This window comes from Homarus americanus, unplaced genomic scaffold, assembly GCF_018991925.1.
Source record: "Homarus americanus isolate GMGI-L3 unplaced genomic scaffold, GMGI_Hamer_2.0 scaffold4060, whole genome shotgun sequence".
Taxonomy (NCBI): Eukaryota; Metazoa; Arthropoda; class Malacostraca; order Decapoda; family Nephropidae; genus Homarus; species Homarus americanus.
The window spans coordinates 1,410,582-1,428,518 of record NW_024746161.1 but is presented as its reverse complement, the minus strand read 5'-3'; the positions used below and the strand labels follow the sequence as shown (position 1 = coordinate 1,428,518).

At 40.9% G+C, this 17,937-nt stretch overlaps 2 protein-coding genes across 2 annotated transcripts in view; both read right to left on the bottom strand.

The window, feature by feature from the left end:
* LOC121879018 (DNA helicase MCM8-like) overlaps window positions 1–17,937 on the bottom strand; it is a gene marked incomplete in the record, with an annotated part of 122,718 nt that overhangs the window by 70,932 nt on the left and 33,849 nt on the right.
* LOC121879019 (WD repeat-containing protein 35-like) overlaps window positions 1–17,937 on the bottom strand; it is a 31,423-nt gene that overhangs the window by 11,825 nt on the left and 1,661 nt on the right. The window contains exon 2 of the mRNA XM_042385472.1: window positions 14,539–14,704. Coding sequence (XP_042241406.1) covers window positions 14,539–14,704 — 166 coding nt within the window. The remainder of the gene's footprint in view (window positions 1–14,538; window positions 14,705–17,937) is intronic.

Sequence of the window (17,937 nt, the reverse complement as noted above, 5' to 3'; positions counted from 1 at the left end):
ATTGGTTCAATATAATATGACATGCCCTGCCACCACAAAGAAGAAGCCGCTACCCGCGTCAGTCGCCCTGTTCCCAGTCACCCTGTGTATACTGTGTTCTATTATTCCCGCTAATCTCGTAAGAATGGCATCCGCTGGACCCCCACCACCACAGAAAAACCTTGCATTACCTGGACCCAGCCGCTCCAAGCCAAAGAAGATACGACGTGCCCTAAGTTACGAAGTTAAGTACAAGATCGTACAAGAGTTAGAAAAAGGAACGAGGCAAGTTGATTTGGCGCGCCAGCATGGCGTGAACGAATCTACGATCTGGACGATCAAGAAGGACGCCACCAAGATAAAAGAACACATGAGCATCACAATGTCTGCAGGTGCTTCAATGGTGAAGTACTGCCAGAACAAGGTGCTGCTCAAGACTGAGAATTTGCTGGTGAGCTACTTGATTCGTCAAGCAAGACGGAACATGGCGGTGGACACGCGCTCAGTTCAGGACTAAGCACGTGAAATGTACGTAGCAGTGACACGTAAGATGGGAATTGCAGAGCCCAAACCCTTCACTGCTTCCTCTGGGTGGCTGCAAGGGTTTAAGAAGAGGAACAAGATCACCAACATTAACATTGTTGGTGAAGGAGCGAGTGCTGACCGTGTTGCGGCTAGGGATTTTCCTCCATTCTTACGTGACATTATGGAGGAAGGACAGTACACCGACGACCAGGTGTTCAACATGGATGAATCCGGTCTGTTTTGGAAAAAGCTACCTACCAAGACCTTCGTTGTCAAGTCTGCCAGCAGGTGTCAGGGCCGGAAATTGCAGAAGGAGCGCATCACTGTTTTGTTTACCACCAATGCCTCCGGTACCTGTAAGCTCAAGTTATCTGTGATCCACAGAGCCCGCAAGCCGCAAGCTTACAAGAACATGGACATGACCAAGCTAAATGTCCACTGGCTAATTCCTGACGCGGAGACAGGACGCGTTCTGGCTACGGCCCGTAGTCTGTTTGGCCTTTGCCCACTCCTCAAGTTATACCCCTCTACCAGCCTTGCTTTCACACTGGTGATCGATTCAGCAAACATTCTAGTGATTAGTGAACGCATTGATTACGGAGCAGTGTTCTATATGTACTTATGAACTTTCTGCAAAGCATTCTAGTCATCAGTGCAATAAGTGATTATCATACAGTGCTCGATATAGTGCACCCCAAGGAAAAGTCAGACAGTGGGTACTTTATCGGTCACCTTAAAGTGCCAGTGTGACAAGGACCACCGCTGTGTTTACATATATCAGAAAACTGTGTCGTATGCATCTCTAAGCACTATTAGGACAAGGACCCACTTGTCTTTACGACTGACAAATATTAACAGATGTCTACCAGTGTCAGTGTCCTCAAAGTGCCGCCAGTGACAAACACTTCCGCCCGCCCACAACAGATCTTCAACAGATGGCTACCAATCATTTACTCCCGACGCTAGTCTGTAAAATACCATCTAAAGCGTGGGGAACGGTTATCCTGATGGCAGTGTTATCGCGACCAAGTCAATGAAAATATTCACGCCGAGCCGTAGACAAGGCCATTACACATGCTTCTCCATTAGAACTGTAACTTCCACTAGCGAAACCGGAGAAACCCAATTTCGACAGACCATATCACCACACTGAAGTTCTCAGCGGATATGGTATGATCTCTCAGGCTTTGCTTCGCTATCCAACGCTACTTCTAAAGGCTAACAAGTTCGACGAGCTGAACAACTACAGTCAGGGTCAACGTCATGAAGGCCGCGTTATATGTAGGCTTGGCAATTGTGCTTGAAACGCGGTTATATTGAGGATATCAACTTCATCACTACATAAAGACGCAGGGCGCTGGGTCTCTCTGTCAAGATGACTCACGCTCACACGCCTGGATGTTCAAGTCCCAGCAGATGTGAAGCATTATAATGGTCGTGCTACGGGCCCACCCACGCGAACACTAAGCCTATTATAATCTGCGTGGGTATACCATCCGCCTCGATCACCCACCAGAGCATTACCTTATCAATCATCTCATCACCACCTCAGACTCACCTCAGAGTTAGGGTAATCTATGTGCCAAGTTAGTATTATGTGGGATTTAAATGAAATTGACACCACTGATATCCAGGGACCAGCTATCACTATCACAAGTTGTGACCTTTCCCACACACGGTCAAAATACCTTGACCTTATCTTAACTGCACTTAGCTAGACTAGCACCAACCATCTCAACTACTGCCTCCTATCGGGTGTAGCACACACTATCAGTGCTCTGGTCCCAGCCACACTCCCACTCAAGTACAGAGGCCCTACATCAAGACCTACAGGCCGACATTGTCTTCGCAGTGCTACTTCTTCGGCAGTGTAGTTCACCATCCCTGACTGAAGTACTCATAGCGTGATGACGTGGAAACCAAATGATAAATTATACCAACACCACCACGAAGTCACCAATTACTCTCTTTCCCGAGAAGTCCGCTGTGATCTCACCCAGCTGACTTGCCCTGATCACACTCTCGGATCAAAAGACTTATAAACAGAGAGACAGAGCTCTTCATCTCACGAGACTGCATCCTCATGCAGGTCACTTCAGAACCGAGTCATCCGCTAAATACACACTGCAAAGAAGTCCCACTCATCCAACCAAATTATAACACCTGGAGCTTAAGACCAACATCAGTCAATGGTGGCAGCTTAAAGAACTCTGTGGAATTGAACAATAAGACACACCCCTCCCTTCCTTAGCTCATCTCACTAATGTTGACGAGTTGAGCAAACAAATAACCATTTCGCTTACTATATGCCAGACTTCCCAATGGCTTGGACACAACCACTCTCCCTGCTTACCTACCAGCCCCTTCCCACTGACTTAGTAGAAGAATTTGACGTAGCAAAACGCCTGACAAACCAAAATTAAAACGCTTCTACCACCCTATTGACTTACCAATGAAACTCTTCAAGGAGTTCTCCGAGCTGCTTAAAACCTCTGCTCCATCATCACTGCTTCTCTCAGTCATTTCAGAGATGCCCAGCTGACTGGAAGACCTCTTATGTATCACCAGTGCCCGTCAACCAGCCCACAATCTCTAAATCAGCTACTTACCTACGGTAATCAATTCTAACACCAGCCCAATTCAGAAAGTTTAGGGAATGATTGGGCTTATGCTGATATTGCAGGGAGTCGTAGACCCTCAGCACCTAAGCAACATGAAAACTTCCTCCACCACTCACTGTCTTGTCAGCTTTCGACATATACCGCCATCTCGAGAAACGAAAACGTCTGTAGCTGTCGCCTTCATTGATTTCACTAAAGCGCTCGAATTAAATGACCACAATATAATCATCAATAAAGCTTATTGACTCGCTTCGGAGAAGTCTTATACTATGGCTTACAGACTTCCCCAGTGACCCACGCCAAGCTGCATTCCGAGGGGCTGCCCCCACTTTCAGCTTCACTCACCTGTGGCGCCCCCCAAGGCACCAAGATAGATTCACTCTGCCTCTTTTTATGCCTACCGCTGATGCCCTCAAGAGAAACCCCTGCTCGGAAATATGTCGACGATTCCACCATTGGGATCAGCGCCAACAATTCTGCTCCCCAACTATACCGCTTCTTCAGGATCATTGAACAGTCTCCAAACTGGGCCACCAACAACATATGCGTCACCATCAACTATACCAAGACCATGGTTATGCACATCAACTTCTCCTCCGACATTGTCCCACCTCCTTCCATTACTTCCAGTCCCAACACACCCAGGTTGTAGATTCCACTGCTTCTCGCGCCACCATAGGTCAACAAACTAAATTGGAAACCACACGCCAGTGAAGGTCAAATCCTCCAGTTTCCGCTCTCCACTCCTCCGCTGACTCAAGTCCTCGGAGTTCCTGCACACGAGCTCCTCAGTGTTTACACAACATTCATACTTCCAAGCTCACCCCATGCCTCCCCCACCCGGTCTTCCTCCCTTAAATGCCATATACAACGTGAAACAACACCTAGAAAAGTGCAAAAGAGGGCATGCAAGATTATTCTCTCCCTTCCTACCTACATATCAAGAAGCCGCCAACACACTGACCCTTCGACTCTCACTGACCCATCACCACGACCATCTGCAGTAAGAAGTTTACACCATCTCGACACCGCTCCTACCAATACTCCTGAGATCCCTTTGTCCGAGAATTGTTGTTCACACCACAACCGTGATTCCAGCCCATACGCAATACCCATCCGATCGCTATAAGAACAGTCCAGTCCCAACCATTGCAAAATTATCAATAACTTTGTAATAAATCAGTGTCACTCCCAGCAAACACTGCTCCTTACACTGTCACTATGTTGAAATGAACTGTAGTTTGAGCTTTCTTCCCATCTAGTTATTATATGTCTTATTTGTGTCACTTATGCTCATTCATTATTTGTAATTCGTAACCCATTCCCCAAATATGTAATCTGTATATTTTCAGCCTTGGCTGCCAAGCTCTTTCAAGTAATTCGTTATTCGACACCACAACCGCATCCAGCCCATACGTGCACGAACTGATCGCTATAAGAACAGTCCAGTCCCAACCATTGTAAAAATTATCAATAACTTGTAATAAATCAGTGTATTCACTCCCAGTAAACACTGCTCCTTACACTGTCACTATGTTGAAATGAACTGTAGTTTGAGCTTTTCCCCATCTAGTTATTATATGTCTTATTTGTGTCACTTATGTTACTTGTATATTATTTGTAATTCGTAACCCATTCCCCAAATATGTAACTGTATATTTTCAGCCTTCTGGCTGCCAAGCTCTTTCAATAAACCGTTAATTATTATTATTATTATTATTATTTATGTTCACTGCTCTGTCCCTCTCCTGGTTTGATGACTGTTTCGTTCCCAACGTCAAGAAATTCTGCGAGTAACAGAATGTTCCATTCAACATTTTGTTGCTCCCTGACAACACACCAGGACACTTGCCCCTACTGTTGGATCGTCACCCCAACGTAAAAGTGGTCTTCCTTCATCCCAACACTACGTCGTTAATCCAGCCCATGGACCAGGAGCTGATATGCAACGTTAAGGCTGCATTCTCTGCAAATAAGTTTAAGCTCCTGAACGACTGTACTAACACCAAGGATGAGGTGTGTAACCTGGGTGACACCGATAGCAAGAGCAACGAGGAAGAAGAGTTGGCGGAGCAAGAAGTTCGCGTCAAACAGTTTTGGAAGAAATTCAACGTCAAGAAAGCTGATGATTTCGTGGTGGAGGCATGGGGGCAGCTGTCTGTGACAACGATTCGTCACGCGTGATGGCATGTGTTGCAAGGTATCCCAGGTGGGAGGCGGGAGTCAACCTGTGACTGGTGAGGTTCAGTCTGTTGCAGTGGCAGTGGACCTTGCAAGAGAAGCTGCACAGTGTTACAGCTGTAGGCTTCTCCGAGACCACCAACGAAGACATTATGGAGGTGATCAGGGATCCTGAGGTGACTGCCGAAGAGATGTTGGAAGACTATGACGTCAGTGAAGATGCAGGTGGTGCGGCAGCCCGAGAAGAACATAAGTTAACACATGGTAATGTAAAAGATGCCATCGAGTTTGCAGAGAAACTCAAGCTCGTCTTTTCCAACGACCCTGACGATCACCACTATGAAGTCTTCAATAACCAGCTGTTGCAGACTATGGAGCCGTACATCAAGATGTATCATGAACACATCAACACTAGCCGTCAGTGTAACATCACGGACTTCTTTGCCCGCAACCCACCACAGCCAGCCCAAGCCAGTGATAGTGACAGTGACGTTGACTTTGAGGGATTTGTCAGGGAGGCCCTGACAACTGTGGTGGACAGTGATGGTGATTCACCTGAGGGCCAGTAATCTGCCCTCTGCCTCGAACCAGCCCCCATCAACGTATGCCGACCCATCTCTTCTACTAACGTAGGTGTTAAACCTAACCTAACCTAACCTAACGTAAGTGTTAAACCTTGATTTTTTCTAACCTAACCTAACGTGTGTTAAACCTTGATTTTTTCTAACCTAACATAACGTAAGTGTTAAACCTTGATTTTTCTTTTACCTGGTACAGTATATTATTCTCTTATTGATATTTATCTTCTATATTGTGTGTGTGTGTGCATACCATCATAAAGTTAAGATACTATCTTTACTACAACGTACGTATTGTGTCAGCAAAAAGTGGAGTTTGGGGGTCGGCCCAGTCTCTATTTCAATTAATCCCATATGTTTTGTCATTTCAGTTACGCGTTTCTCATTTTACGCGGGCCTCCACGGGTTAAATTGACCGCGTAAATGCAGACTACACTGTACAGTACTCTGTAATGAAGTTTGTGAAGTCAAAACATTGTGCAATCCACACAAATCAACACCTGAAAGAGCTAATTCGTACAGCCTTGACAACATATCAGCCGGATTTTCAAAGACTCACAACCAAGTTGGAGACCCACAAAACTTCTTCTAGTAGTAAATAGCCTGATAATTTTAACAATATCTTTTTATGTCATAAATAATGTTATGACAATATTGTAACTTTGTAAGGTGGTATCTGATAAAAATAACTTTAATTTTATTGGTTTACTTGTTTTTCTTTTGCACATTTTCCTCCAAGTTTTGACCAAATATTTTCTAAGACAAATAAATTTAATTCAAAATACTTTATACCTGTAGTTTTTTTTACCTTTTATTTCAGCAATCTCATTTTATGTTACTGAAATGCAGAGTTGCATATTTTTCTGAGATGTTCCTGTAGTTCATTGTGTATTAAACTTACTCAATACCGTTAAAACAAACATCACTCAAGATTTTGATAACAGTTGTTATATATGTGAGCATTCCGATTATTGAAACTAATTCAATTTAAGAGTTTAAAAATCTACATACATTAGTACATAATACTGCATACATGTATTTCTTTGTAACATTTGCATATCATTTTTGTAATAAAGTTTGTGTGTAACAATAAAAAACGTGTATAATGTTTCTTCATGTCTTGCGGCTCTCAAACATATGAAGATCATCGTATGCGGCTCTTGGGTTAAGCAAGTCTGGCCACCCCTGTTTTAGACCATCATGTGACACCACTGACATGATATTTGCTTCCTGCCAAATACAGGAAAAGTGCAGAGAACAGTGTCATGACCTGTACATGGCTTTCATTGGCCTAACGAAGGCCTTCGACTCAGTCAACAGGGAAGCCCTCTGGTGGACCCTTAGCCATTTTAGCTGCCCACCAAAATTCATCGCCATTGTGAGGCAACTCCATGATGGCCTGAATGGCAGTGTCCTGCACAACGGCTCCCAGTCTGAGTTCTTCCTCAAACAGGGGTTAAACAAGGATGTGTACTGGCACCAACTCTCTTTTCCATTTTCTTGGCTGCCTTCCTTACTCGTGCCCGTGCCAATTTAGCCGGTGGGGTGGACATCGAGTACTGGGTGAAGGGGGGTCTTTTGAACATAAGACAACTCCAGGCAAGAACAATGGTGTCGGCAGCTTCCATTACTGAACTTCAGTATGCAGACGACCTCACCCTTGTTGCTCACGCTGAACACGACCTAAAGGAGATCCTAAAAACTTACGCAGATGCATAAACGCACTTCAGCCTTGAGGTGAATGTACATAAGACTCAGATTCTCTTTCAATCTGCCCCTGGTTCAGACACACCTCCACCATCCATCCAGCTTAACGGTACTGCCCTTTCTAATGTTACCCACTTTCGGTATCTCGGCTCCCACCTGTCCACCACCACAGACATTGATGAAGAGATTCAGCATCGGATCAGATATGCATCACAAGCCTTTGGCGGACTCTGAAGCCATGTTTTCAGCTGTAAGGAGCTGAAATTATCTACAAAGCTGCATGTATACCGAGCAGTCGTCCTCCCCACCCAGTTGTATGGCAGTGAGACATGGGTCACATGCAGGAAGCACCTCAAGGTATTTGAAAACTTTCACTAACGTAGTCTACATGCCATCCTCCGAGTTTGCTGGGTGGTGATATTGGAAATGTCTCTGTGAGACATTTCCAATATCATATCTTTAAATGCCAAGCCAAATTATAAAGTAAAAATAAATATTTTACTGTAATTGAAGGGTAATGGTACAGTAATATCTCCGTTAGCCGGAATCCCTCAAACCCGGAAATCTCCATTAGCCGGAATTGAAATTTCCTCGGAATATCATTCCCAAAGCCGGAATTTTCCCCAAATTTTCGGTTTAGGAACAAATTTTCCGAGGTTGAAAATCGAGAGAATTTTCTTTAAATGTCTTGAATAATGATGAAAGCTAAATATTTTGGGGGGGAACTTGACCTGGCCTGACTCAATGTCAGGTGGAGGTAAGGTGGGGGGAGTAGTGGTCTCATATTACTGACCTTCAGATGGAATGTCAGGTCACCCTTTCTTGGGTGGGGCATTAGTGGGTCTCATGTCCTGAAGATCTCTTGAATACGCATGAAAGCTAAAGTATTTTTAGGGAGATTGTGATGAGTATAAGTATAAATGAGCAAAGTTGTATCCCTTCAACATTATATTACATAACATTTTAAAATATGGAGTGAGAAAGCGAAATTTTTTTCAGAAAATCATTCCCAAAGCCAGAATTTTCCTGAAAATTTTGGTTTGGGAAAAATTTTCTGTGGGAAAATTTTCTTTGAAGTTCCAGAAATTACGCAAAACATCATCTTTCGAACCCAGAAATTACAATAATACCCCATCCCTGGAAATTTCTCTGTATTTTCCAAAATGATGCATTATTACATCTTTCAAAGCCTGAAAAAATCCCCCATCCCCAGAATTTTCAGGGGACCAGAAAATTTTTTATTCAAATTTCCGGAAAATTCCCCTGATTTTCATATCTCAAACACAGAAAAATCCCCTTCACCAGAATTTTCCAAGGATGGGGGAATTTTTTTCCGACTTTGAGAAATAATAGCATCATCTTGGAAAATTCTAAAAAAATTATGGTACCCGGAAAAATTCCAAGGATGGGGGATTACTTTCCAGGTTTGAGAGGTGATGTTATGTGCAATTTCTGAAAATTCCAAGAAAATTTCCTGGTACAGAGAAAATTCCAGGGATGAGGGATTTTTTCCTGCGTTGAGAGTCGTCTCGTTACCAAGAAATCTCATTCCCAATTGTTCCGGCTAATGAAGGTATCACTTACATACCTGAGTACTGTAGTATTTAAAGGGCTTAAGTAAACTTTTATGCTCTACAGTCGACCCTCGTTAATTCGGACTAATAGGGGGGGAAGGGTGTCCGTTTTAGCCGATTGTCCGAATTAACCGATTTAGGGGTTAATATTGCATTATATTTCAAAGAAAATGCAGTGAGTTTGTCCTTAGCCTTGCATACCGTATATACTCGTCTATAACCCGCCCTCGTTTATAGGTCAACCCTGATTTTTTTACCAAGAAATCGTTAATTTATGATATTCCTAGTTTATAGTTCGACCCAAGTTTTTGAGGGTAATGGAACAACAAAACCTTCAGTAAAAACGCTCTACGTCCTATAAACTGAGGCTCGCCGTGCCTCAAACACCGAGTGCTGAAGACAAATTGTTTACCATTTATTATTACGACACTTTACACTGAAACGCGGGTAGTTTCAACAAAAATATTGTATATTTCCATTCAAGTATTTATTCAAATCAATTAGGAGGGAATATTATTGTAATACAACAGTTTTTTTAACTAAACCATTCGAAAAGCGATTACGGTAACATCTTTTGAACGAAAGAAAGCGAAAGTCATTGTTTTCGTCAAGATTTTATCCCACTTTCCACTGTAATACGTACGGAATTTCAGCAAAAATATTACATTTCCGTGAAAGCATTATATCAAGCACAGTATGAATAGAATACCATTGTAATGTAACAGTATTTTAACCGAAAACTATTAAAAAAACGAATAACATCTCAAGAACATTGGAAGCTTAGGTAAAGTCTTTTGTTTTTGTCATGTATTTTATCCTATTTTACATTGAAATACATCACGTTTCAGCAAAACTACTATTTATTTCCGAGAATATATTCATTCAGGCGCAGTTTAGGTAAAATATACGTGTGATGTAACAGTTTTTTAACTGAAAACGATTCGAACAACAAGAACCCTCTAGCCCTGTTCAAGGAGAGGACTGGGAGAAGCTGTTTGGTGCTGCAGACGATGACAAGGAAAATGATTTGGATGGATTTTAATGAAAATATTCAGAAATATGGTATCGTAGTATTTATTCAAGTCAATTAGGATAGAATATTATTGTAATACAACAGTTTTTAACTAAACCATTCGAAAAGCGATTACGGTAACATCTTTTGAACGAAAGAAAGCGAAAGTCATTGTTTTCGTCACGATTTTATCCCACTTTCCACTGTAATACCTACGTCATTTCAGCAAAAATATTACATTTCCGTGAATGCATTATATCAAGCACAGTATGAATAGAATACCATTGTAATATAACAGTATTTTAACCAAAAACTATTAAAAAAACGAGTAACTTCTCTTGAACATCGGAAGGTTAGGTAAAATCTTTGGTTTTCGTCATGTATTTTATCCTATTTTACATTAAAATACATCATGTTTCAGCAAAACTACTATTTATTTCCGAGAATATATTCATTCAGGCACAGTTAAGGTAAAATATACATGTGATGTAACAGTTTTTTAACTGAAAACGATTCGAAAAACACGTGTACCGTCTAGCTGATACTCAACAGCTGGTGGTGCGTCATGCGTCGTTGTAAACAATAGGAGGTTGAAGTAGATTACCGGGTATTATATTAAGTGTGAAATATCGAAAAGGTTTTTATTACCGGTATTTTTTGTAGATCAATGAGAACTGTGATACCGTATATGATATGATAAGTTAGCCTGTGCTAAGAACTTCAACATAGACTACTGAAAACACGTTGTAAGGTAATTTAGCCTATTGTAAGTTGGTGAGCTTCATTTGCTGAAGGAACTGCACAACTTTTCATTACTAATTGGTACATATTTTACGTTTCCATTGTTTACTGGCAGTAAATGGTAAATATTTTTCATGTCTGAAGCTAAAAGTTGCATCCCCCCCCACACTAGTGGTGATGTTACATTTAACCAAAAAGACGCTGGTGTTTTATCCCAGCAGTGGGTGGACCAGCATTTTAGCTTAAGGTCCGCGTAGGTAATATTCCTACAAATCCAGAAATTATCCGGATAAAGGGTCTGAATTAACGAGGGTAGACTGTACAGTGACCCCTCGTTTAACGAACACCTCGGTTAACGTAATTTCGATTAACGAACTGCCTTCCATAAGGATCTTCAATTCGTTTAACGAAAAAAATTTCGCTTAACGAACTTCTTACGAACCGACCTCAACATGTTTTCGCTTGCACTGACCGGGCAACCAGCTTTAGTATCAGTCCGCCAATACATTAATCGGTTCTAGGGCTTAAATTCCTTACTATTTTTGTAAATATCAAGAAGTTTATACTATTCAATAATTTTAAAAGTTTAATATTCAATTTTTTAGTCATTTTAACAATTATTGAACAAAATTGAAGGTAAAGTGACTAGTTTAATGCGCGGCATCCAGCCTCTTAACACAGCAAACAGGCGTCAGTCTCTCTCTGTTTTCACTGGAGGTAACATCTTGCTTGAGACTCTCTTCAACTAAACGCTTTTTTTCTGTGTTTCCAAGCAAATTATTGGTCATTTTGAAAATTATTTTACATATTGACAATATATAGTGCAGTGCAGTGTTACTTTAAAGAAAATATTCTTTATTTACAGCTAGTTTAACTTTGAAAAATACGTGTTGCCATTGTTTGAATCCAGCATGGGGCCTAAGAGATCAAGAAAAGTGATTTCAATCCAAATAAAGCAGGAAATAATAAAAAAACACGAACAAGGTATTAAATCAAATGCGCTATGCAAAGAATATGGCATGTCGGCATCAACTGTGTCGACAATTCTTGCACAAAAAGACAAATTTAAGGAAGTGAACGTGAGAGACAAATCTACAAGAGTGTTTAAAAGTAGATCCCTAATCGTAGAAACTGAGAGGTTACTTATCATCTGGATTAGGGAAAAACAGATGAAAGGTGATTCAGTTTCTGGTGATTTCATTTGTGAAAGAGCCAGGGAGATTTATGAACATTTAAAGACAGATCAACCTGGTTCTTCAGGAACAGAATTTGAAGATTTTCGGGCTAGCAAAGGCTGGTTCGAAAAATTTAAGAAAAGAAGTGACATTTTAAGTGTTGTTAAGCATGGTGAAGCTGCTAGTGCTGATAAAGAAGGGGCAGCAAAGTTTTTAATTGAATCTAAAAAACTGATGGAAGAAGAAAATTATCTTCCACAGCAAGTGTTCAATGTTGACGAAACTGGGCTGTTCTGGAAAAAGATGCCCAAAAGAACATTCATCACCAAGGATGAAGCCTCTTTACCTGGGCATAAACCCATGAAAGACCGTCTCACTCTATTGCTTGGTGCCAATGCTTCAGGGGATTTCCGACTGAAGCCTATGCTTGTCTACCACTCTGAAAACCCCAGGGTGTTCAAGCAACAGAAAGTGGTAAGAACAATGCTTGGAGTTTATTGGAAGTCCAACCGTAAGGCATGGGTGACAAGACAGTTCTTTAATGAATGGGCTGTTGATGTGTTTTGCCCCTCTGTCAAGAGCTACCTAACCACCAATAAACTTCCTTTAAAGGCTCTTCTCCTCATGGATAATGCTCCTGGTCATGACCCTGACCTTGCCAGAAATTTGGAGTATAAATTTGACTTTGTGAAAGTGTTGTTTTTGCCTCCAAACACTACATCACTCATACAGCCAATGGACCAGAATGTGATCAGCAACTTCAAGAAGTTGTACATGAAGAAAATGTTTAGGAGGTGTCATCAGGCAACTTCCATTGATCCTGAACTAACACTGAAACAGTTCTGGAAGACACAATTCAACGTCCTGGAGGCTGTAAAATTGATTGTGTCATCATGGCAAGAAGTCTCCAATAGAACCCTCAATTCTTCATGGAAAGCACTGTGGCCATCAGTAGTCCATGATTTTGAGGGATTTGAGGATGACACAGAGTTGGACCAGGAGATTGTGTCCATTGGTCAGTCATTGGGTCTTGAAGTGGAGGAGAAGGATGTGGAAGAGCTTGTGATGTCTCATGAGGAGGAACTTACTCCTAATGACTTGAAGGAACTGGATGAGATGTTACGGGTAGAGGCTGACAGTGGTGAGGAGGAAATTGAAAGTGATGACCATATGTCAGCTAAACAGTTGAAAGATGTGATTTACCACTGGGAGAAGTTCAGGGAACTGGCTTCAAAGCACCCAGAAGTGGAAAAAACTGAACTAACTTTGTGTCATGTTGAGGACTCAGTGGTCTCCTTCTTTAAACATAAGTTAATGGTGAGGAGGACAGATGCCCCACAGACCACAATTGACACTTTCTTCAGTAAAAGGCAGAGGGAACAAGATGCTAGCCCTCAGCCTTCCACTTCAAGAAGGAGAGAGGATGTTCATGGTGGAGAATCTGTCAGTCCAGAGGTTCCTGACATTTTCATGGAAGGTGACTCACCTTCCAAGAAGCAGTAAAATGCTTCTCCTCCACCTCCACTTCCTTCTCTTCTCCCTTCTCCTCCTGCACCTCCCACTTCAAATGCACATCATCACCATCATCCAGGAGCCTTCTACATACACACCTCAAAGTAAGTAAATTTTTCCGCCATTTTTGTTGAAGTTAGGAAATTTTCGGTGAGCTGGAACCAATTACCCAAAAACCCATTGAAACAATGGTTTCGGTTAACGAACGTTTCGGTTAACGAACGACCTTCTGGAACGGATTGAGTTCGTTAACCGAGGGGCCACTGTATTTATGATTTTTTTTGCCTTTGATCCCTAATTAAAGGTTTGATATTAAAGGTAGGGTATATAAGAATGTTATTCGTGAAATTTTACATTTGTGAGCGTCCCAGGAACCCATCCCTCGCAAATGTTGAGGGGTAATAAAAAAAAATGATAAATTGCAACAGCTGGCAGCTGCCACAGATTAAATATGAATTAATATTTACCAATTACGAACACTATTATTGTTTATGATCACATTGTTTAAGAGAATAAAATTTTATTCAGAAATAATAAATATAAGAATCTACAGTACTGTAAAAAATATCCAACAGACCAGTAAATCTTAAGACACAGATCAGGATAGCTCCACAGACCATAGGTTGGAAACCATTGTATTAGGATGCTTAAGACAATATCAGAATTAGAAGTACTTTATAAAATAATATGCAATGAGTGTGAGAAACTAACTGTTTAAGTACAGTAAATCATGAATACGAAGAAAAAGTGTAAGAGAAAATTCAGTACAAGAGAGGAAGAATATCAAGACATGGGCCAAAACAGTATACGTATTATGAAGCTGTGAATGAAAGATATGTGCATTCCAACATAGACCATCAGGCAAGTAAAATCTCTAGACACTGTTAAGTATCAGAAGAATAAGTACAACTGTAAAACTGGAAGTTAACTTACCATCATCACTCTCATTACGCATTATCTGCATTCTTCCATTATCATAACATATGGCTAATGTAGGACAATCTGGTTCAACATAGCCATTACGTCCATTGTACCAGGTAAGTCCAACAACCATGGCCCCCAAGCCCATGGTTCCTAAGCACTGGATGTTCAACCGACTCTGAAATGATTTATGGGATACCACATCATTTACAACATTCATGCTAAAAAATGATAAAGTTCAATGTTAAAAAGGCTAAACAGTCTGCCATTATCCACCATTTACAGAAAGAAAGGTTATATTAATAGAAGGCACAAACATGGAAGGTCCAGAGCAATGATCATCTGAGCCATGGAGCCTCTAAATATAACTCTCAACAGCAGTCTCTTATTAAATAAAGATAATACAGTCGGCCTTTCACATACGCGGGTTTAGCATTCACAGATTCGTAAATACGTGGATTGCCCCGCCGGAGGAATATTCTGTACATTGAAGTAATTGAAGTACATTCAAATCGCGCGCCATTCAACTCGCGCGCGGCACCTCACACAGGACACCGCCCGCTCCCGCAACCTCACACACACACGCATAGCTCTCCCTCACTCAGTCAAGTCTCGCTGTAACCACGCTTGTGTTGACATCAGCATTGTAGTTGCAAAAATATTACATTTCCGTGAATGTATTATATCAAGCACAGTATGAATAGAATATCACTAATATAAGAGTATTTTAACCGAAAACTACTAAAAAAACGAGTAACATATCTTGAACATCGGAAGGCTAGGTAAAGTCTTTTGTTTTCATGTGGTTTATCCTAATTTACATTGAAATGCATTATGTTTCAGCAAAACTACTATGTATTTCTGAGAATATGGAAATGTAATATTTTGCTGAAATGACGTACGTATTACAGTGGAAAGTGACGAAAGCAATGACTCGCTTTCTTTCGTTCAAAAGATGTTACCGTAATCGCTTTTCAAATGGTTTTCAGTTAAAAAACTGTTGTATTACAATAATATTCTATCCTAATTCACTTGTGATGCAACAGTTTTTTTAACTGAAAACCATTCGAAAAGCGATTACGGTAACATCTTTTGAACGAAAGAAAGCGAAAGTCATTGTTTTCGTCACTTTCCACTGTAATACGTACGTTATTTCAGCAAAAATATTACATTTCCGTGAATGTAGTATATCAAGCACAGTATGCATATAATATCATTGTAAAATAACAGTATTTTAACCGAAAACTATTAAAAAAACGAGTAACATCTCTTGAACATTGGAAGGTTAGGTAAAGTCTTTTGTTTTCGTCATGTATTTTATCCTATTTTACATTGAAATACATCACGTTTCAGCAAAACTACTATTTATTTCTGAGAATATATTCATTCAGGCACAGTTTAGGTAAAATATACATGTGCTGTAACATTTTTTTAATTGAAAACGATTCGAAAAACACGTACCCTCTAGCCCTGTTCAAGGAGAAGACTGGGAGGAGCTGTTTGGTGCTTAAGACGATGACAAGGAAAATGATTTTGATGGATTTTAATGAAAATATTCACAAAGACCCTGGCACTGTCAAGGAAAGTGGCTGCTGAAGGCTTCCGGGACATGGCAGAGGACGAGATTAGGGAGCTAATTGAAGAGCACGACACTGAGCTGACCGAGGAGGATCTACAGGAGTTAGTAGACTCAGGCAAGGAAGAGGAAGCGAAAGGGAAAGAGGATGAGGAAGAGCACCAAGAAATAACGTTGGAGAAGTTGGGGGAGATGACCAGGAATATTGAGGCACTGAAAAACCTGGCCTATAGTATGGACCCCTCCATGGTGCGTGCCCTGAAATTCATGCGAGGGATGGATGACGTTTTCGCTCCATACAAAAACATCATGGAAGAAATGAAAAAAAGAGACGACAACTCCCCATCACCATGTTCTTTGATCACCGAAGGAGAGATTTAACACCATCAATCACTGGCGACAGTGAGGAAGCAGCTGAATCCACAGTCGCCCCCACTTCACCACCTGTTATGGAATTGAGTGACCATGAGCCCGATGATCCACGCCCTGTCGCCGAGGAGAGGTACGGTACAGTAAAGTGAAATTCTTATCTCTTTTTTTCAATAGCTTTTCTTGCCATATTTATTGTTTGTAAAAATGCACAGCACAGTACAGTTCAGTACAAGTACTGTACATAGGAAGTGGAGGTGCAGTTATTCACAAAGCATTTGTGTTTGTTGTCGGCAGTAGTGACGGTGCGGAGGGAGGGGAGGGAGCGAGTTGGGAGGAGTGGTGGGGTGACCTTGGACGCAGGAGCAGGGACGAGTGTATTAATTGTTTTTATAGCTATTTTTGCATTTTAATATTAAATACTGTACATTACGTTTCAACAAAACTACCATTTATTTCTGAGAACACAGAAATGTAATGTTTTTGCTGAAATGATGTACGTATTACAGTGGAAAGTGGGATAAAATTGTGACGCAAGCAATGACTCTCTCTCTTTCTTTCGTTCAAAAGATGTTGCCGTAATGGCTTTTCGAATGGTTTTCAGTTGTGGGATTATAAGGCTAATGATAGGATAGAATATTATTGTAATACAGTACGAGTACAGTACAACAGTTTTTTAACTGAAAACCATTCGAAAAGCGATTACGGTAAAATCTTTTGAACAACGAAAGAAAGCGAAAGTCATTGTTCTCATAATTTTATCCCACTTTCCACTGTACAGTAATATGTACGTCATTTCAGCCAAAATATTACATTTCCATATTTATTTCTGAGAATATATTCATTCAGTCACAGTTAAGGTAAAATATACTTGTGCATCGTTTCCATTGTTTACTGGTAGTTACTGGTAAATATTTTTCAACCTAACGAAACTATTACCCTTTTAGAGGTCGACCCCCAATTTTTTGCAAAATAATTTGGTCTGAAAAACTTAAACTACACACAGGTATATACGATAAATAAGGACATGGGGGGCCAGGGGTTTTGGGGGGTAGCAAAAGTACACGGATTTTTAACATTCACGGGTATCTCTGTTACCTAACCCCCGCGTATGTTAAGGGCTGACTGTATATCAATCCTTTTACTATGTAGCTCAATGATAAAGCACTTATCTGATAAGGAAATGGCCCATGATTCAATACCTGACCAGTGTGGAGTACAGGAAAGCCTTCGATAAGAACGGTTCTACTACGACGATTCGTATTTAAGACCTAATTAATTTAGGACCCAATTCAATTTACGATAAAAATATAATACAGGTCAACAATCCCTTACCCGAAACCCCTGGGGACAGATGTGTTTAGGAATTCGGAATTTTTCGGAATTCAGAACGGCAGTATGGTACATATACCGTATATTATGGTAACAACCTAGCGGGGTCTGTGGCAGCACACCATAAGCAAACA